The sequence below is a fragment of the Anguilla rostrata genome, chromosome 3, assembly GCF_018555375.3.
Source record: "Anguilla rostrata isolate EN2019 chromosome 3, ASM1855537v3, whole genome shotgun sequence".
Lineage (NCBI taxonomy): Eukaryota > Metazoa > Chordata > Actinopteri > Anguilliformes > Anguillidae > Anguilla > Anguilla rostrata.
This window is the reverse complement of record NC_057935.1, coordinates 71,857,715-71,879,302: the sequence shown is the minus strand read 5'-3', so window position 1 is coordinate 71,879,302 and position 21,588 is coordinate 71,857,715. Positions and strand designations below refer to the sequence as shown.

At 51.2% G+C, this 21,588-nt stretch overlaps 1 protein-coding gene across 1 annotated transcript in view; it reads left to right on the top strand.

Annotated features, from left to right (window-relative positions):
* pdia5 (protein disulfide isomerase family A, member 5) overlaps positions 1 to 18,158 on the top strand; it is a 64,810-nt gene extending 46,652 nt beyond the window's left edge. The window contains exons 12-17 of the mRNA XM_064329671.1: positions 425 to 495; positions 1,758 to 1,921; positions 4,613 to 4,743; positions 9,622 to 9,692; positions 13,768 to 13,902; positions 15,344 to 18,158. Of these exons, the coding sequence (XP_064185741.1) occupies positions 425 to 495; positions 1,758 to 1,921; positions 4,613 to 4,743; positions 9,622 to 9,692; positions 13,768 to 13,902; positions 15,344 to 15,424 (653 nt within the window). The 3' untranslated portion in view covers positions 15,425 to 18,158. The remainder of the gene's footprint in view (positions 1 to 424; positions 496 to 1,757; positions 1,922 to 4,612; positions 4,744 to 9,621; positions 9,693 to 13,767; positions 13,903 to 15,343) is intronic.
* The last annotated feature ends 3,430 nt before the right edge of the window (positions 18,159 to 21,588 follow it).

The following is a 21,588-nucleotide window of genomic DNA, read 5'->3' as shown; positions in this document are numbered from 1 at the left end:
TGCATTAAGATGGTTAGCGCTGATAATGAGCGAACGGAACGGGCTGATTGGACAGGAGCTGAGCGGTGCAGCGTGTAACTCTGCGCTCTCGTGTCATCCTCTGATTGTGATTGGTGTGTGAACAGGGCGTCGCCGGAGCCGGGGGTGTTGGGTTACACAGCCACAGCCAGGCTGGCCTGCTCCAGTGTGCACTGAACCTTAACTAACAGGGACTCTGCACTTGCTCTGCTTGTTTCGTTCGGAGAGAAACATGAATTCAGGGCAAAATGTTCTGTGTATTTCTGTGTCTTTCTCTAAATCTACTGATGCATCATTGATCACTGAATCTAACCCCCCCCCCCCCCCCCCCTCCATCTAGCGCGTTGCGATCATCGTCGCCGTTGGCAACACCCGCTCACGCCCCCTCTTCCTGTCCCCCTTGCAGGGTGCGGTCACTGTAAGAAGATGAAGCCGGAGTACGACGAGGCCGCAGAGATCCTCAACAGGGACAAAGACGTGAGTCTGAAAAAAACAAAAAACCCAAAAAAGCACGAGGTCCCGGAGAGTTTAGAACCCGCGCTGAACTGGAGTGCGGTCCCTCCCGTCTGGCCGGGCCGGGCGGGTCCGGGTCGAGGCAGAGCTGGCACTCCTCAGCCGGGAACAGGCCCGGAAAAAAACAAAAACCAGCCCAGCTCCGCCACGGCTGCCATTATCTCATCGTTTCTTTGTCCCAGAAGCCAGGATCTTGGGCCCGTCGTCGTGGCGCCCAGCCCAGCGCTGTATTTCTGCGGAATGCTCTTGCGTTGTCTAATATGGATCCATTTTTATTTTTTATTTTTTAAAGTCCCCCCCCCCTCCCCATCCCCAGAGAAGCGTGAGGTCATTTATTTTTCATCGCGCACACCAGGCTCGGAGGGTTTATGGGGCTCTTTCTCACTCTCCGCTCCCCCAAGCGCACGAAGCAAGCGTTAAAAATCAGCGTTATTAAACGCGTACATCACTGCATAACCAGGCGGCTCGGTCGCCCTGCGCTCGGCCTTTCCAAACGGAATGCCCCGGAGAACAGCCGGAAAAGTGCCGTTTTCTGCAGCATTAAGGCGGCTGCAGCGATATTTTTGGCCAGTAAAGCTGTTGGCGACGGCGAGAGAGGCGTTCGAGGGCAGCCGATTCCTTACCCTCGGCCCTCGCCCCTTCGGGGTTCAGCTCGCCGGGACGGCGTGAGGCTAAATGTTTCACCCCAGGTCTCTCGGCGGGAGATGTACGGAGTTCCTCACGTGAACTCCAAAACCACCAGGCCTGGACTTAATTTCCCATCATGCCCTCGGAGAAACACATCCATCCTCCATCCGCGTAATGAAGGATGAGCCTTCCAGCCAGTGCATTACAATGGAACAATAGGACCACGAGGTTCCCTATTATTGAAAATAATGAAAAAAATCTGTCTTGCATTTTGTTTGTTTATTTTTTATTGCATTTGTGTGGCACTGCTTTTAAACCAGGCTGACTTGCAGAGTTATTTTACCCCCTGTGCATTTGTGGAGCTGGGTTTCTGCAGAACCACTTCAGGTCAGGTTCTTTAGTTAAAATGGTGTCCTGGCAACACCTCGATCGCGGCACAGCGGCCCAGCTCCCTCGTCGCTGGGCTGAGGGGCAGGAGAAAAAAGGCGGGAAAACTGGAAAAGGTGTGACTGCAGAGCCCAGGAGGAAGGCGGCGTCTCATTTTGTTTTGTCTCCCCCCCCCCCCCCCCCTTTCTCCGCGGTTGTTCCCCCCGCCCCAGAGCCCAGGGGTGCTGGCCGCCATGGACACCACCATCCACAAGTCCGTGGGGGAGCGCTACAGGATATCGGGCTTCCCCACGGTGAAGTACTTTGAGAAGGGCGAGGACAAGTACACACTGCCCCACCTGCGCAGCAAGGACAAGATCATCGAGTGGCTGCACAAGTAAGATCCTTCACTGCCACCCCCAAGCCTCCTTCAGTCAGCGGCTGTGTCTGCCAGCTGTCAGTCACACGGTCTGCTGGTGATGGGGTGGGGTTCAGCTCCTGGGTCGGGATCGGTATTCAGATAAATCTGGGGTTCACAACCTTTTTCTGATCCGGGTGACCCCTGTCCAGTAGATCGCGATCTGAACCCCCCAGCCCCGACCCCCCCAGTCTGTGGCTGCAGTCTGCTGGGCAGGGATCAGAAAAGGTTGAAACCGCTGCGATTTAGCTGACTGAGGGGAGGCCCCGCCTCTCTCCCTGCGATAGCGAATCAGAGTGCGAGAGGCCCTAAATGGACAGGACGACAGTTGAGGTCGCAGGTGGGTGAGGCTTTGATGGATCTCCTCTTCGTCCTCTTCCTCCCCTCTGCACTCTGGGATATGGACTGGACGGGAGCAGTCTTTCCCAGAGACTCCATCAGCTCATGAATATTGAACAGCCACGGAAGGTTCCGGCGACCTCTCTCCTAAGTGTTTCAGTGCCGCTTTTTTCAGATGCATTAAAAACATCTCTTGTGATGTTTGAGAATGATGGTGGGGGTTGGGGTATGGGGGGGGGGGCTCTTTTTATGGAGAGAGACCCCTGTACAAGCACCATTTTGTGTAAGTACCATTTTGCAGTGCGTTAATATTAATGGCCCAGCCTAAAGCGCTGGAGTTTTTCTCCCCCGTTCTACAAATGCAGGGATTCATCTGGACCAAAACATCCATTTAGCACTGTCCCCCCCAGCCCCCCTCCCCCTCCCTGGCCTTAGCTGCCACCCCCCTCTCTTCCCCAGCCCTGGCTCAGTTCATCCCCCCCCCCCCTCTGAGCACTAACAGCAGGTGCTTTTATAGCCAGCGCTTCCACAGGTCTGTGAAGCACAGAGGTCTCTGTCAGGGCTGTGCACTACGAAATCCCCCAAGCCCCCCCTCACTACCCAATCCCCCCCCCCCTCACTACCCAATCCCCCCCCCCCCCCCCACACTGCTCCTCTCTGCAGTCCACTGATGCACAGAGCAAACTTATTTCTGTTTCTATCAGCCAGTTGAGTCCAGTGTGTCTGACCTGCTTAGCAGAGGTCATCCCCGCCCCCCCCTCCCTGACTCCCCCGCCCCGTTCCTCTCCAGCCTCCCGGGGGGGGGGGGGGGGGGGTGACCTTGCGAAGCGCCTCGACCCCCGGGTGACCCGCGCGGCCCGTGATTAACCCCGGAGACGGCGGTAACGTCGCGGCTGAGCGAGCGGGTCGACACGCCGCGCTCGCGCGCGGAATTCAGTCTGAACCGCGGCCCGGCCGGCCGGCCCGAATCACACCGCACCGCCGGCTCATCGTCACGGCAACGCTGGCACAGCGTCACAGCGTCTCCCCCTCTAACTCCGTGAGCTGGAATCACACTGACGGACTGTCTATGGGGGGCGGGGGGGGGGTGCTCCCCTTTCTCTGATTAAATTCCTTTATACACGCAGAAGGATTAATGCCACCGACCATCTGCTGGCATCGCACACGGAGAACATAATCTGACCATGTCGTTGTCTTTAATAAATATAGTTTGTATTTATTGTTAGATTTACTCTTCTTTGTTGGGAAAACTGAAAAATCTGCTGTCACAGCTGAGCTTCTGTCCTGTTTCTTTACACAGTGTTTTCCAGAGTGCCCCTTGCCCTCTACCCAGAATGCCCTCTGCTCTCTACCCAGAATGCCTCATGTTCTCGACCCAGAATGCCCCCTGCCATCTACCCATAATGCCTCCTGCCCTCTACCCAGAATGCCGCCTGCCCTCTGTCTCCCTCAATTAAACAGTGCAGAATGGAGGGCAGCTGGGCAGCTCACTCTGTAAAAGCTCCACTTGCAGGGCATGAGTGAGCACCTTGGTGTTGGATCGAATCGGGCCTGTGCCAGCGATGACTGTGATTGGCAGCCCCCACAGGGGTGGCGCACTTTTGGCTTCACATTGCCAAAGGGATATATATCAGAGGGGTTCGGCTGGTGCAGATAACAGTGTCTATTGTTTGAGCGACCCCTGCTGGCCATCTGGGCACAGTGGCTCACTCTCTACACACGTGTATGATTGGGTCTCCTTCACCCCTACTCTGCACACGTGTATGATTGGGTCTCCTCCGCCCCCCCCTCTGCACACGCGTATGATTGGGTCTCCTCCACCCCCACTCTCCACACGTGTGTGATTGGGTCTCCTCCATCCCCACTCTGCACACGTGTATGATTGGGTTTCCTCCACCCCCCCTCTGCACACGTGTATGATTGGGTCTCCTCCACCCCCACTCTGCGCGTGCATGGTTTGTGGCTGCGATGTGAAAAGAAGCAGTTGTCTGGCACCGTGTGTTTCAGAGGCGAACCGCGAGTAGTTTCATTCTCCAGAGCGGGCAGCAGGGGGCGTATATGAGCACGCAAGTTGGACATTTCAAATTCGGGTAGATTTGGAGATGCCAAATTTTTTAAAACATGGTGCGAACTCTCAGTTGTTCTTCCTGTTAAATCATAACTCTGTGCCACACAGTTATTCTTCCAGTTAAATCATGACTCTGTGGAACAATTATTCTTCCTGTTAAATCATAACTCCATGGCACACAGCTATTGCTGGTAAATCAGAACTCGGTTAAACAGTTATTCTTCCTGTTAAATCATGACTCTGTCTCACTTGCTCCTCCCCAGCCCACAGGCCCCTCCTCCCCCAGAGCAGTCATGGGAAGACACGCCCTCCAGCGTCAGCCACCTGGGAGCGGAGGACTTCAGAGAGGCACTAAAGAAGAAGAAGCACGCACTCGTCATGTTCTACGCCCCCTGTGAGTGCCTCGTTATATTATAATAATAATAATAATAATAATTAGTTCATTTTCCCACCCTGCAGTATCTGTACCTTAAACAGCTCGGGGGGGGTGGTAACTGTATGGAGAGCATATGGCTCCTGCTAGTTTCTTTGCTTCTGAAAATGTGGTTTTACGAAACGGTACATACAGCAGTAAACATCCCTTTGAGAAGAACACATCTTTGGCTTTTACGGAAGCTGGGTATGACCAAAAAAAGAAAAACACTGCTGCCTTTAAAGATCCGTCAAACTGTGTGTTCCTTAAATATTCCTCTGTGAAATAATGCCTTTGGTGCAGGAACAGGGAAAACAACTTAGTCATATTCCTAAACCCAACTCCTCTCTTCCTCAGGGGTGTGTAATCTTCTCTGAATCCACAGCAAGGCTGGGAGGGGGGGGGTGGGGGAGAGGGGGGGAGCAGGAGAGGGAGTGTGTGATCAAACTATTTTCTAACACGCCGAGACTTTTATACCCTCAGACGATACATTAATTGTTACAAAATGGCTTTCTAAGCTTTCGTCTCCAGCGCCTGAGTACACAACCTTAAACATGGTAATGTTGTTTTTGTTTCACCTGGGGAATTCAGACTAATTCTGAGTCCTAATTTCCGTGCCTGGGCATTAAAGGCTTGTTTGTAACTTAAACAAAGGGCTGTGAATAACTTTGCGGACACAGAGCCAGGCAGCCAGGCAAGTCCGTTTAGGCAGAGGGATAGGCGTATCGGGCACAAGATGGACGCCGTGTTTCACAGACGTCCTCGGCTCAATGAGGCAAACGATGCGATGCGATGCACGTGTATCATTCCAGAGTCCAGAGAACACCTAAAGTTTTCTATCCGCATGTAAATTATTTAGGAAAAGGTGTTGGGGTGGTGGGGTGGGTGGGTGGGGCGTAATGACTTGAAAGGACACGTCAAGAGGTGTCAGATTCTTATTTAATGTGTCAGTTTTAAAGGCGATTAGCAGTGTTGGTAAAAGGAAAGGCTTGTGGTACTGTACACCCCGGGTCCGGCAGCCCGTCCCCCACAACCCCCTCTCCCCCCTCCCCCCCTCCCCCCCCTTGTGGGACAGTCAGAGGTAGTGGTTACGGACACTTCCACCAGCCATGGGGGCTGTCAGGAGTGTAACAGAAAACCTGTCCCCCTGCTCCAAACACTCCCACAGAAAGGTTCCGCCCGGAACCAGACACAGGCTGGCTTAGACGGTCACCAGTGTTAAGCTGGCTAATGCTGACCTGTATGCTCCTGGTCAGTTTTAGGGCTGCAGGGACGTCTGGATTTGTGGTTAGGGGAGGGGGCTCCTCGTTTTTATCATTGGCCGACTGGGGGGGGGAAATCCAGCGGGAATTTTTTCGGAGTTGCAAGCACTGGGCGAGGAGGCAACGGCGCATTGACCCTACACAGGTAATGTAACGCCTGTAATGACACACAGCTGGACCTAAAGCAAATAATAGCAATAATGGGGGGAAGAAGATCCCTGCTCAATTACCCAGAACCACACTCGGGGTGCACAGAATTAGGGCGCACTCGGGGGGGGGCACTCATAAACCCGCCGATAAAACGGCCCATTCCACCCCCGCTGCCCAGACTCTGCTTTCGCAGCTAATTTGTGTTTGATAGCCATAACGATGCCCCCGTGCCCCCGTGCCCCCTGCCCCGTGCCCCCTGTCCTGGGTCCGGCTGGCACCGCCGCGGGTTTATTACACAGGCGCTCGTTTCTCACCCCCCCCCCCCCCCGAGCGCTTCTGGGATCCCTGTGAATCGGATTAATTAAAATGCAAAATGGGTGAAAGAGGAAAGGAAGAGCCGTTTCGGGGGGGGGGTAAGCCAATTAAAAGAACAAAGGGAACGAGGAAAAAAAAAACCGTGCTGTCATTGAAAGGTGATTTGAACTCCACATGAGCGGAGTGTGTGGTCGTTAGTGCCCAGACTCAGGCCCGGTTTCCTGCAGGTGAGACTTCAGAAAGTTCTGGGTCAGGTGAGAAGTGGCAGGGGCTCACTGGACTGATCCAGGCGTCTGCGCTTTGAGACACAGTCATTACGACATGGTGCTCATACAGCCGGTGGAGTGGAACTCCTGCACTCTCCAGAACCTCTTCAGCTGGTTGCTAGGCAATACAGGTCAGTCAGACAGGTGTGCACACGTACGCGCGTGTCTTCTCGTTACGAAGATGTGATGAGCACCAATCACTGCTCGCCGTGAAAGCGTGCTGTTCTAGCAGGAATCCTCCCTCCTACCCTTGAATAACTGATGCTACCCACATCTGGTTCCCCCTCGGGGAGCCTGCATCCTGTTGACAAGGTTAAAGTATGCAGCGAAGAGTTGGCATGATGAAGAGTTATGGCTGTGCGTCGCCTTGGAGCTGATCCAGTCGATATGCACATCCTCAAATGTGGGATAGTCATTCATCCTGGTGCGCGTGTATTTCTGACGTGACTTTAGAGGGCAGGACACTCTATGCTATAGCCTGTGATAATTCACATTCAGCAAATATGAGCAATCGACAGCAGCCCGTTACAGTTTAGAAATGACTGAGCCAGCACACAGACAGCGCACCCCAGAGTTTGGGGGTTTACACAGAGGGGGTTGAAACTACCCCAACAGCCCTTTTAAGGGGATCATTAGAGGAACCCCCAGCTCACCTGGTTTTGAGGACGTTGCACCTTTCAGTGTAAGAGCAGAGAGGTGTTGGGAGGCAGGAAGTGTGTCATCACCTTGTCTGGGGGGGTAATGAGGCGGGACGGCTGGTGCAGGGAAGGGGAGGGGGGCACACCGCTGCACTGGGCCTTAAATAAAAAATAAATAAAATTCAAGTCAATAAAAATAAATGAAGTACAGCTCAGTTACTTGGTTTTGTGATGCAGAATTATGGGTTGTCTTTGAAGCGTATGTCTGGTCTGTGAAATGTCTGAATTCAGGTTGTGAGGCAGATCTTAACAGATGTAATGCGATGTAAGATCTTTATAGTTTGATATCTTTCTGGGTAGATGGGCATGTTTCTGCCTTGCTGGGCTGCAGAGCCGGTGTTAAGACCAGAGCGCTGAGCTGGGCCTGCTCACTTAACCAAAGCCCGTCATTCTGCACCACAAAAACCAAATTACTTACAAATCATCTACTACAGTGCATCGAAATGGAAAACCAAGCTTGCAGAAGAGCTTGCTGTTATATAACTGCTATATATGCATAGCTTTAAGTTAGTGAGTCAGAAGAAATCACATTAAAATAACTTTTAAATCATCCCCGCTGTTGTTTTGCTAGTTGGTATAAACAGATTATTGTAATCTGTTTTGTTTTTTTTTGCACCTGTGCAGCTCAAGTGGTGTTTTCCTGGGATAAAAAGTGTTTTGTTTTCCTGCAACTTCAGATTTGTGCGTGTAAATATGGTATCGCAGGCAGATAGTGCTGGTCACGGGTGTAAAATGGGCATCGTGGGCGAGTGTAAGATGGGCGCTGGTCGCGGGTGTAAAATGGGCGCTGGTCGCGGGTGTAAAATGGGCGCTGATCGCGGGTGTAAAATGGGCATCGTGGGCGAGTGTAAAATGGGCATTGTGGGCGAGTGTAAAATGGGCATCGTGGGCGAGTGTAAAATGGGCATCCTGGGCGGGTGTAAAATGGGCGCTGGTCACGGGTGTAAAATGGGCGCTGGTCGCGGGTGTAAAATGGGCATCGTGGGCGAGTGTAAAATGGGCATCGTGGGCGAGTGTAAAATGGGCATCCTGGGCGGGTGTAAAATGGGCGCTGGTCACGGGTGTAAAATGGGCGCTGGTCGCGGGTGTAAAATGGGCATCCTGGGCGGGTGTAAAATGGGCATCCTGGGCGGGTGTAAAATGGGCGCTGGTCGCGGGTGTAAAATGGGCGCTGGTCGCGGGTGTAAAATGGGCATCGTGGGCGAGTGTAAAATGGGCATTGTGGGCGAGTGTAAAATGGGCATCGTGGGCGAGTGTAAATGGGCATCCTGGGCGGTCTAAAAGGGCACTGGTCACGAATGTAAAATGGGCGCTGTCGCGGTGTAAATGGGCGCTGATCGAGGGTGTAAAATGGCATCGTGGGCAAGTGTAAAAATGGGCATTGTGGGCGAGTGTAAAATGGGCATCGTGGGCGAGTGTAAAATGGGCATCCTGGGCGGGTGTAAAATGGGCGCTGGTCACGGGTGTAAAATGGGCACTGGTCGCGGGTGTAAAATGGGCACTGGTCGCGGGTGTAAAATGGGCATCCTGGGCGGGTGTAAAATGGGCATCCTGGGTGGGTGTAAAGGAGGCGGGAGAGAGAGGTGAAACGTGGTGACGGGCCTTGTTAAGGGCGGATGGCTGCCGCCGGGCAGGACCCGTCTCCGGGCCGACGGGTAGCGGGCCGAGGAGGGGGCCGTGCGGGACGCTGATCCCGGTCCGCCCGCCGCGCGGGACGGCGGAGCCGCTGACGGGGTTATGGACGACCCCCCGCGGAGCACCTCCGACGTTTCATTTATGAAGCCAATCTGTGGGCTTTATTACGGGCCATAAAACACCATGAGCAATGGCTAATGCTGGGTAATTCTGAAGGGGAGAGTTATTGAGCGTGTGTGTGTGTGTGTGTGTGTGTGTGTGCGTGTGCGTGTGTGTGGAGGGGGGGACTTTTTAATAACATGGATCCATCGCTTATGCATTCAAATCTAAAGACCATGAAACCCGTCAGCTGCTGATGGATATTCAGTGTGGACTGGGGCTTAAACCTCTGTGTGCATAAGAAACTCTCTGTCCTTAATACAGAGCTCCTCCTCCTCCTCCTCCTCCTCCTCCTCCTCCTCCTCCTCCTCCGTGTTTGGTGTACAGAGGTGACCCGGTGTGGGTTTAATGTGTCTCTAAATCTCCGTCACGCAGGGTGCCCCCACTGCAAGAGCGCTGTCCCGCACTTCACTACAGCAGCAGAGCTCTTCAAAGAGGATCGCAAGGTGAGCCCCCCCTCCCCCAAACACCCCCCCCCCCTTCCCCTGCCATATTTACTCTCCCGTCTCTTGATGTTTCAAATATTTAACTCTGCACTGAGCTGACTTTATACGAGGCTCTTCTGGGTTTTCACTGCTGCTGGAATTTGTCCATTTTTCTTTTTTGTAACAGAAATGATTAAATTGTTTTCCACGAATGGTTCAGATGTATTCTGGGTAACGTCATCTTGGCTTAATCTTCTTTTTTTTTTTTTTTGGCACATATTTATCTTTGTTCACATCGTTTGGAATTTGTAAATTTGTTGGTCAGAGTTTTCTCCATAAAGGAGGAATTTATCACCTTTGTGCAGCAGTATCCCTTTGGCCTGTCGTTACAAAATACCGTTTTTACCTCCTGGAAGTCGTGTGTGTCAGACTTTTTGTGGAAGACGTCTAAAGCGACCGCGTGGTGATAAAAGCGGTTCCTGTAAAGCAAGCGAGGCACACCCATGGCAGCTGCCTCCCATCAGCGGGCCGCGCGTACGATGCGAAAGCTGGCCTTCCCTCAGCCTTCCCTCAGCCTTCCCGTCCTGATCTTCAGTGCTCGGCAACAAGAAGAACATTCTAGAAGGTTTGGCAGAGGCGGGATTTGGGCGGTTTGAGGACAGGGGGCCGAGCGTCCGACCGTCTCTCGCCTCTGACTCAGAGATGCGTGTCGCGGGAAAGGAGCCGAGCGGGACACTGGGCTGGGCGAGGCTGGGTACACAGAGATTAAGGGGTTTGGGGGGGGGATTTGCAGGGGGGGGGTCTTGTTTGTTTGGGTGCAGGAGCAGACCAGAGCGCAGAGAGCCAGCCGTCCCTAATCAGGCTCATATCCCATCATCCCCCCCTTGAGCTCCGGAATCAGACGGGCTCAGATCTTCCCCCTCTAACAAGCAGCCGGCCTGTATCTCCTCATCCGCCCCAAATCCCACCACCGCAATCATCTCTGCTACCACAGGGGGCGCTGCCTCACGAAAAGCCCACACACATTGGGCCAGACACACAATAATACGAAAAATGCAGTAAATCAGGGCTGCTCAACCCTGTTCCTGGAGATCTGGAGGTTTTCAGTCCAACCCCTAACAAAGCCACACCTCATTCAACAGTCTCTTCGAACTGCTAATTGGAAGAATCCGGTGTGCTAAATTAGGGTTGAAGTGAAAACCAACAGGACGGTAGATCTCCAGGAACAGGGTTGAGCTGCCCTGATTTATTGCATTTATTTATCCTTCCTTGATCCAAAAAAGCACTTTACAGTGAAGGGGAGAAACTCATTAAACCACCAATTTGTAGCAGCTACCGAAGTGCTTTTTAGCACCGAAAAGCTCTCCGTTAGCGTAGCCGCTGGCGCAGAGGCTTGGAGGACCCGGTCTCTGATTGGCTGCGCTCCGTGGCAGGGCTCTGTTTCCCTATCTGCCGGCTGTTAGCCGCCACAGCCTTGCTGAAGCCTAGCGCAGGTTGCCACGGCAGCCTTACCGAAGACTGTGCACAGGTTGCCACGGCGGCCTAACCGAAGCCTAGCGGTGGTTGCCACGGCGGCCTAACCGAAGCCTAGCGGTGGTTGCCACGGCGGCCTAACCGAAGCCTAGCGGTGGTTGCCTTGTTTGTGTACTCGAGTTTAACAGAATAACCCAGACAGCCAGCGACTGGCAGGCCGGATCTGGGCAGCGCTGACTTTGGGCCAGAACCGGCCCTGATCCGGCTCGGACCCGCTTGCTGACTGAGAAGGACACTTTTCTCACTCTAATGCCCTACAAATAAACACAGCTCTGGCAGCAAGGGAAGGAGAAAAATGTCCTCTTATTGGAATTGAATATCCACAAGCGAGCATGTGATTTTTCACTTCCCAGATCTCTGCTGTAATTGTAACGAGGTCAGAGTATGGAATATGGATTTTGAAATAGATTGTGCCCATTTCATCACCTGAGCACAGGGTGAGATTATTAATCTTTCACAAATCTGAAAATGAGCACCGGAGGTAAATATTGCACTTCACGGTACCAATTTATCTGCCTAAACCTGTAAACGGGGTTGCTTAGCCTGTGATAGAGAGCCTGTGCTTTTGGTATGAATTAACTGCAGTGGGTGTAGTTGTGTTCTGTGCGGATATTAAAACTGCGCAGAGGATTTAACGCTCCGTGTACGCACCAGGGTTTCGACCGAGTCCTGTATGGGTCCAATCACCTCACCAATCACCTTCTCCCCCCCCCCCCCAAGCGACCGCCGAGGTCAGTCACTCTAAACCCCATACCTCTCCTCTGCCCCCCCCCCCCCCCCCCCGATATCCACAAATATATAAGTTTCAGATTGTATCAGCACACATGGGGCTAAAGCACAAGTGACGTGTGTGACATGGGGTTCATCTCCCCCCCGAGCCCCCCCCCCTCGAGCCCCCCGAGCCCCCCCACCAGGAGCAGCGTTTGAGTACTGCCACCTTCAGACCACAACAGCAGCTCCTCGACTCTCCAGGGGCTGTGCTCTCATTGGCTGAGTTTGAGGTAGTGGCTGGGGGTGGGAGAAATAGTCATGACATGACCCCACCCCACCCCCCACATCTCAGTTGGCCTTTCTACTTGAGTTCTTGGAGACACCACGTAAGCAGGATTGAGAGATATAACACATTAGCTGGTTTCACTCCGTATGTGTCTACATCAGCGAGGCCCTTCAGCTTGCTTGTTTTTCTGTGTGCGTGTGCGTGTTGATTCATTGGGAACAGCTGCGTTGTCATTTCAGAAAAAAAAGGTCTGTTTTATATTTGACATAAAATGGGCTCTCCTCGCTGGGAGAGCAGCCCATCAGATGCGTTTATCCTCAGCAGTAACTGTTTAAATAACGTGTCCCGCTCGCGATGGAAATCTGTCACTCAGCGTCGGTAAACGAGCTCCACTTTGGTGTCCTGTGACACCCGGCACGCTAAACTAAAACATATCCAAGGCCTTTAGTGAGCTGACAGGCTGATTTACAGGTGTAATTTTTTAGTCTGTATGGCTCATTTGAGCGTTTATTGCTTAACTGTTTAGCTAAAACGGGGGAAACGTAAATCTGTTTTGTCGATGCTCTGCAAAGCCTTCGTTTTTTCCCTCCCTCTCCCGAACGGCCGAGCTTTGATTAGAGCACGTTACGGAATTTGGGAACGCGGAAAGTTCAGCGTTGAACAACGGGCACTCTCGTTGCCAACAACAACCGAGCAGCGAGTCTTTGCAAGTTTCTATTGTTTACCGAGGGGAAGAGGGAAAAAGATTTGAAGGAACAAGATTAATTGGGTGCGGACTTGGCTATTGAGCCAATATAACTACAAATTAATAATGACATACATGCCATTTTCATATTCACGTGACAATGTGTGAAGCGGGCGTAAACAAACTGGATAAATCTCGTTACGACATCATTTCAGTATGCACCACGCAACTCGCAACAAAACACAGTTCTGAGTGTGGCTTGGTCTAATCAGCACGGCCTCATGGGAGTTGTAGTACAGGCTCTATCGGCAGCCATCACGTGAGTCTTATTGCCCCTTAACGGGAGCCCTGGAGATAAGCGAGGAAGGCCGTGATTCGCAAGCAGAGTCCCGTCTCAGCGGGAAGGCTTCTCGAGGAACACCTCAGTTTAGAAAATAATCGACACGCAGGGCCCTTCTGGGGAAATGTTAATTAAAACCGCCAACTCTAAAGAGCAGAGCGATGGCTATCCTCACTCGCTTGGACCTGTCTTTTTTTAAGTGCTTGACATTAATTTTAAGCGAATTTATTTGAAGTATTAGAAAGCCGACCCCAGGGACAGGGTGGGGGGGACAAGTACACGAGTCTAATACTGATTTATTAAAAGTCCTCGTGCCTGGTGCGTCCAACCAAGCCCTTTCCCTGGGTTTCGGTCACTTGGAGGAGCACCTTGAGGTTTAAGGTGCTGCGGGGAGGTTGCGTTCGTCCGCTCTCCACTCCGCGCCCATCAGGCAAGTCACATGGTTGCCTGAAAGCTTGCAAGAACGAGGGAGGGGAAGGGATAAACAGCTTCACAAAAAGCAGTTGCCCAGAGTTAACGGTTAGCGGTGGTGTGCTTCCAGATCGCGTACGCCGCCGTGGACTGCACCAGAGGCCAGAACCACGACCTGTGCAAGCAGGAGGGGGTGGAGGGCTACCCCACCTTCAACTACTACAACTACGGCAAGTTTGCAGAGAAGTACAACGGAGAGAGAGGGGTAAGTGGCCTCGGGGTGGGGGTGTGGGGGGGGGTAAGTGGGACACACTCAAGTACCCTTTCAAGCTAATTCAGGTCGGCCTTAACATGCAGCACGGCTACTGAGTGCTCTACCAGGAAACTGTGTCACCAAACCATGAAGTGATTCATTTATTCTGGTATTATTTATTTATTTATTCTGGTATTTATTTAGTGGACGTGTTTGTGGGCAGTCACACAGGGTGTTTGTGGAACTGGGCTGAACTGCAGGAGCTTTCAGTGGCTGGTAGCCGAGTATTGTTCACTGAACTGAAGAGGGTCTTGTTAAAAAATTAAATACCCAGCATCCCCTCCGGTCTCTGAGAGTGAGAGAAGCAGGTAGTGGGGAAAGGGGGGGGGGCAGAGCTCAGGTGCTCTCAGCGCTACTGACCTGGAAGCTCTACGCACACTCCAGACCTGACAGTCACTCAACTTTGAGCACTCAGGTTTAAGTTCACCTGCGTGAGCCGCGAACGCCGGAGACGCGCGCGGTAATGGCCTTCCGCTCGTCTCCGTGTGCGGCTGAAAGACTCCCCCCTTCCGTTATTAATACGCGGAGCGCGAAGCTCTCACCACGTCTGTCACACTTCCCAACTTTCCCGCTCCTGAGGCGCTCTCCGGGGGGGGCAGTTTCCCGCGGAGCGGACGGCGAGATCGGGCCCCGGCGGCACAGTCACACGCGTCGGCCATTTCCCCTCCCACCGCGAGGAGTCTCCGCGGAAACGAGCCGAGCCGAGCGGGCAGAGTCTGGCCGCCGCTGTACCCCGCGCCAGGGCAGGTGCCAGCCTCTGTGCCCCGCGCCAGGGCAGGTGCCAGCCGCTGTGCCCCACGCCAGGGCAGGTGCCAGCCGCTGTGCCCCACGCCAGGGCAGGTGCCAGCCTCTGTGCCCCACGCCAGGGCAGGTGCCAGCCTCTGTGCCCCGCGCCAGGGCAGGTGCCAGCCGCTGTGCCCCACACCAGGGCAGGTGCCAGCCTCTGTGCCCCACGCCAGGGCAGGTGCCAGCCTCTGTGCCCCACGCCAGGGCAGGTGCCAGCCGCTGTACCCCACACCAGGGCAGGTGCCAGCCGCTGTACCCCACACCAGGGCAGGTGCCAGCCGCTGTACCCCACGCCAGGGCAGGTGCCAGCCGCTGTACCCCGCGCCAGGGCAGGTGCCAGCCGCTGTACCAGGGTGCCTTGGCGAGAAGTGAACTCCGGCCCAAACTCAACCGACGATTGTCCTGAAACTTTGACCCATGATTAAAAGCAAGAATATTTTTCTCTTTTTTTTCCCCCCCCTTCATAAACTCCCATTTGGCGAGTGAGTTTTGGTGACCCCCACAAGTTGCCAAGCTGAATCTGCAGTAAAAAGTGCGGCACGTCCACCTAATCTTGATTGACAGGTTGATTGTCATGTAATGATTGACGTTTCCTTCCCATCGCCAGGAGGCGGGGTTTATCGGCTTCATGCGCAGCCTGAGGGGGCGGGACCAGGAGAAGGCCGGCAAGCGGAAGGAGGAGCTTTAACGCAGCGAGGAAGGGGGCGGAGCCTGCGATGCGGAGGGGGCGGGGCCTGCCGATGCACTGTGACCCGGGCGGGCCCCCCCCTCCCCTCGGGACTGGAGCCAGAGAGACTTCCCAAACCTCAGCTACAGACGATCTTTTTTATACTCATTACAGCCTGCCCCGTTTCTAAAGAGCGTTTCTTATACCGTCTGACCACTCGAGACTTTCCCCAACCCACCCCCCCCCCCCGACCCCCCCCAGACCCCCCAGACCCCCCAGAAAATACTGTGACTGCAGTCGACAGCTACATGTTTTTATCTATGCAATACCACCCCGTCCCTCCCTGTGAGGGGACAGTCGACGGCTTTCATTTCAGTGGCGGCAGTTTGGGGATGAAGGTGGTCTTTGTTAGAGGTTTTTTTGGGTGATTTTTTTTTTTTTTTGCATGCGTCGCCTAAAGTCGTTTCCGCTGTGTCAGAGATTGGGGAGGGGGGGGGGGTGGTAAGTGTCTGTCATACCCTTCCGTTTCTGTGAAGAGGAATACAGAATATATATAATTGTACGTTCAAAAAACTGAGATATTTTTGTAATTTAAAAAAGAAGAAACACAATTTAGGTTTTGATCGCAATGAAAAAAATAAAACAATAAAAGATCAAAGCTTGACTGTAGCTCATGACCCTAAACTGTGGCCTTAAATGCGTGCTGGTGCTGCTTGTCCAAGCGTGTCACGTACCACGTGACCTCGTCAGGACTCCTCGGTCCGACAGACGAGCAGCAGCGAGAAACTCTATCGACAGAGTCCAACAGGAACAACGTGCGCTCCGTTAGGGCTCAGAGATCTCTGCGTTAGGAGATAAGTTTACACTCGAGATTCCGCTGTGAGGCGCTTCTGAAACTGAACCCCGCTGTATTTCAGTCTTATTGTGAAAAATGAAACGTAATGAAAAAAAACGTCATGCCAAAAAAAGCAAGTAAACGAAATGTTTGAAAACTGAACGGTGTCCTGAGACTTTCAAGGGTAAGGGTAATGAAGCGGGGGCCCTTCATGCTTGTGTACGTTCCCCCCCCCCTCGCGCTTGTGATTCCTGAGGACGCTTGGCGGGCCTTTCGCCAACTTTTTTTTTACCTAGAGCCAAAGCAGAGCCGCCAATCAGCGGGGGTGGTTGCTATGGCAGCGTGGCGTGGCGGCGGTCATCCCGCTGGCCTTCGCGGTGGACGTGCTTCACCCCCCCCCCCCCCCTTTGTGTAGAGTACCGCGCGCGGGAGCGGAGACAGGAAGCTGGTGAGAGAGCGCTTCTCCTCCCGGCCAAACAGGAAGTGCACTGAGAATCCCGCCGGTGCCCCGTTAGCCGCCTCAGCTGCCCGTGAACAGTGGGCGCCCCTGTGTGGGGCGGGCAGGGGGCCCAAAACCCACACAGGCCCCTCTCTGATCAGGGGAGGCTCCGGCTCCAGCTCATCAGCACAAAGACAGGAACACACAGGCCCTCCCCTGTGCCGCGGGAAATTTAGGAGAACGGCACGCTGAACGCTGTCAGTCCGTCGCCCGACCCACCACAGGGGGCAGTAGTGCTCTCTTAGTGTAGCAAACGCACGCTCTGTCCGACCAGGCAGCGCAGAGACCAAGTACACGAGCAGCCCTCTGACCCTTGACCTTCTGTGCCAGTTCCAGGGCACTGATATCCCAAGAGCACACCCTGACTGAACTTTTAAAGAGAGGGAGAGATGAAGAGAGAATTGTTTAACTTTAAAACCACCTTTGTTATTATTAAACCACAGGTTCACAGCATGTGCAAGTGACGATCAAAATACAATTACAGTATCATCGAGGGATTGAGAGATGGAGAGAGAGAGAGAGAGAAAGAGAGAGAAAGAGACTAGAAGTATAAGGAAGACCTGAGACTGTGAAACAGAAGTTGGGAGTTTGGTCGTCGGAGCTGCAGGTGGACACTGATGCTGTACGCACGTTCCTGCAGGCTTTACCCGGTGATGACTATTTAACAGCCAATCAGCAGCTGCACTCGTCTTTTGTCCTTCAGGAGTTTGGTTTTGTTTGTTACGAATAAGGATCTCAGGGACTGTGACATTTTAGGAAAGGGAACCCAGTGAGCTGCCGTTTTGCATTCCATTTGGGTGTTTTGGACTGAAGTTACTGAATTAAGAATTGTTTACATTTGTCTGTGAAATGAAAAAATGTTTGGGTAAAGATAGTCTCGTTTACGATTTCCTGTGCCAAGTCAAGCCAGGATATATTGCGAGAGAAAAGAAAAAAAAGCAAAAGTGTTGTATAGCTTGACGAAAGCTAACATTGTGAACAAATGTCTTGATTTATTGATTTGTTTGTTTGGGGAACGTCAGTCGGCCAGCTCCAGACGGATCGGGAAAATGCAGCCGAACTACCAGCGCTGACGCGACGCTCTCGCGGTTGTTGCCGGGGCGACGCGATGACCCCGCCCCAGTGTTACAGAACGCCGTGCGTCGGCCGACCCGCCCCATCACTGCTTCAGGAGAGCGGTTCATTCTGTCCAGTGTGTAACCGCTCCGTGTGTCCACTAGGGGGTGAATGTCTCGTTGAAAGAGCGCGCACAATCTTATCCCAAAGGTTTCCATTTTCTCTATGGGACTTTTCAAACGTAATGCCAAGAAGTCCGCCCTGCCTTTTTGTTAATTTCTCAGTTTAGCCATATGTACAGTTTTTTTTTGTCCCCCCCTCCCTTTGATTTATAAAGACCTCAATAAAAACAAACAATCCATACATTTCCAAGAACTGTGATCCTTTCGGTTTGCTTTATATCCACCTCTGGAGCTTCTTCTTCTGGCTTTGGTGTTTTTGTGCCTGTTCTTATCTGATCCTGATTTATTTTATGTTATTAAATGTCACTGTTTTTTAAACTTTATTCTCAGTGACAGCTGGTTAAACTTTTCATGTAACAGTTGATCTTTGGTCAAGTTCTATAATCAAGTCACTTCGTGCAGCAGTAGAACGAAGTGGAGTACCTGCTTTCTTCTTAACCAGGTTTGACAGCTTGGTAATGCTCATACACCCACACACACCTGCCCCCACAGGATCGATATATAAAGCTGGCAGCTGGTTTACTGTGGAATCGTGTTTCATACTTTCCCAACTCTCATTTTGAGGGCTGAGAATCGTACGCTTCTTTCTTACATTGTGTTGTCAGAAATGAAAGCGAACATAACAGCGCTATTGGTAATTTTGTTTGTCTATTCAAAGTCTGAAATATGAAATGTTTTCTAAGAATTTCAAAAGCAGATAAATGTAATACAGAACAATGCTGTGATCGGGGAATTAAATTCAAAGCCCCTAAGAATCTTAAAGCTATTCATTCTACAGATAAAACATTTTAAATCTGACAACTTGATTTTTTTTCTTTTAATCTCACAAAATTCACACCACCTGCCTTGGATGAACCAGAAGTTACAGCTTAGGGTTTTAAAGCAGTTTGGAACTTCAAAAACTTTTCTAAAAATTGTTTGAAATGTGAGGTTGGGTATGTCTTTGGGTGATTACTGATCCAGAACCTCAAAGTACTGACCCAAGGCCGAGTTCAAAGGTTGACGGAGTCACAGAGACGCATAGCTTAGGCAAAAAACGGCTAATTTAAAAGAAAGAATTTTAAACAGTGGAAAACCAACTTGATAAGGCAGGGCACAAATTTTTAGACATGGAGGATAAAACGACCCAGCTCTGACCTTTAAAAATTAAAATTGTAATAAGAGAGGGTTTTAGGACCTGCAAGACCATTCGAAATCATGGAAAAGAACAAATTCCAGGATTTGTTAAGGAATTTTAAAGGAGACCAGTGACCTTTATTCTTCATGGATTTCTTGGAGCCATTGGGGGACTCGGACTAAAGATGGATGCATCATAACTGACCAAGAGCACCACTGCCACAGCAACCATGGGAGGAGGAGGAGCCAAGGCCAGTGATCATGTGACTGCACCATGTGACCAAGCAGATTATAAAGAGAAGGCCTGAAGACAAAGATATACACACACAGCATATCTTTGCACTTTTTGCTTTTGCAGACGGTTTTAAGGAAATGCGTAGTGCCTGTTCTCTTTGAATATAATCAGCACCCAAAGCTTTGGGAGAATGGCTGGCTGATTCACCTGAACCCCATTTTCAAGAGAAATTTCATTTTATTTCACAAATGTAAAATGTTGAGGGAACAGTTTTATGTTTGATTTTACTCCTAGAAAGGCTGTGGTGTCAATGTTTAATGACGTGGCTAATGTATTGTGTGCATTTGGTTGGTCTGTCTTGCTTGTTTTCAATAATTGAACTCCTAACATTTATTCAGTGCTATATTGCAATGCTGTTATGAATCACCAATCTGTTTCAGTTTGCAGTGGCCATCAAAACAACTTCACAGGGGGACAGTGTGCTTTGATTCATGCTTTATGATACATAGAAATACTATCTGTTCTGAATGTTTATGCACTCGAGCATATAGTCCCATAAACATACCCCATTTTAGATGGACCGAAATCCTATCTAAAATAGCGGAATTTATGTGTCCTTGGAATAGCTTGGCCAGGGAATTTAATTGCGCAATCAATGCTGCCGCGGACAGATTTACCGCCACAACAAAAAGAGACAAAGGAATTTACGGCGGTCACTAAACAACCTTTACTCGCGGAAGCGCTCGCAGATGGTAACTCGCCGCGCACTCCTCCACAACGTGGACGTCTTCCTCTCTCGCGCAATTAATTACAGTTAATTTAGCTGGAACGTCGGTGAAACATGACAGACAGCACTGTTGCTCAGCAGCCTAGCCATTTTTTAAAAAATGTCTGCTCTACTTCCTGGTAATGATTCTGCTGTTGGCACAGGAAACAGCAGTGCCCTGGTGGATGACAACTACCCTTAGATAAAGGGGTCCTCGCAGTGCCAAATGCCAGACACTGTCATTGGGCTCCACGGCTTAGGTACCTGAATATATGTACCTGGATGGATTAAGTAGGACTCTGATAATGCCTGACTGGGTTTGGAATCTGACTGTTCTGCTCCACTAACTCTTAAATACTTCATTTTTTGTTGTAAGGTGCTTTAAGGTAAACACACCAGAGGTGACGGCATTGCTTACAATTCTTTAACAACATGGTTTTCCTTTTAGCTCAAATTCACTTTTGTTTCAGTACCTATGCCAGCACCTAGTTGTCCAAAAAACTAACAGACAGAGAGAAATGCTTCTTGGAGGGGGTACTGACACATCTGGTTTCAGAAAAATCGGTTTAATCAGTAAATTCTACATGTAATTGTCTCATAATTATTAGCAGGTTTGGGGTCCTGCCCAGGGTGTATTCCTGCCTCTCACCCACTGCATGCTGGGATAGGCTCCAGCACCACTTACCCTGACTGGCAGTTAAGAAAATGGACGGACGGATGGATATCAGCATAAAATCGTCGAAAGGATATACGCTAATTATGAAAACACAGTGATGTGGGAATCTATGATAGAAAAGCACCATACAAATAATTTTGTGTAACAGACCAGGAAACACTATTTTACGTCTTACTCAGATTGTACCGGATTTACAGAACTATGGGTGAGATTATTATAGAACTATCGTTGAGGTGTAAAATGGCAATGCCCTCATATTTTATGATTCTGGGATAAGGTCAGATGGAAAGAGAGCAGCGTTCTCCCATACACTGTTGCCAAGTGACTTCAAAGTACACCGTGCAAAATCCATCAGAACTTTTAATATTTGCTTTAAAAAAGTGATTCTGATGGGGGGAAAAAAGACGTTTTGCCAGAGTTTTCCCCAGTGATGCAGGACTTGTGTGAAGGGATAATTCAGCTTGGAAATGCTGGCTGCTATACTGTACACACATCGTTTTTTAGCGTGAATACAGTTTAGGCTACTACTATACATGGGGGTGGCTACACAGAGGTCAAGTTTAATTAACCCTCTCAGAAGCACATAGATAAGGCTATAAACTTACGCGCTGCCGGAGGGTGCCGAGTCTACGCCCGAATTATAACTCCATTCGGGAGCTTTTATTCACTGCTTTTCTCTGAGAGAGTAGGACGTGACAGCGCAGCTAGCTTTGTTGGTTTTCCGCGGCACTGCGGGTCGTAGCTGTTTCCTTCCTGTCAGCGTGCCCAGAAACGGCTCGCCTTCAGTCCCTGCGGTTTCAGCGCCACTTGTTGTGACGGC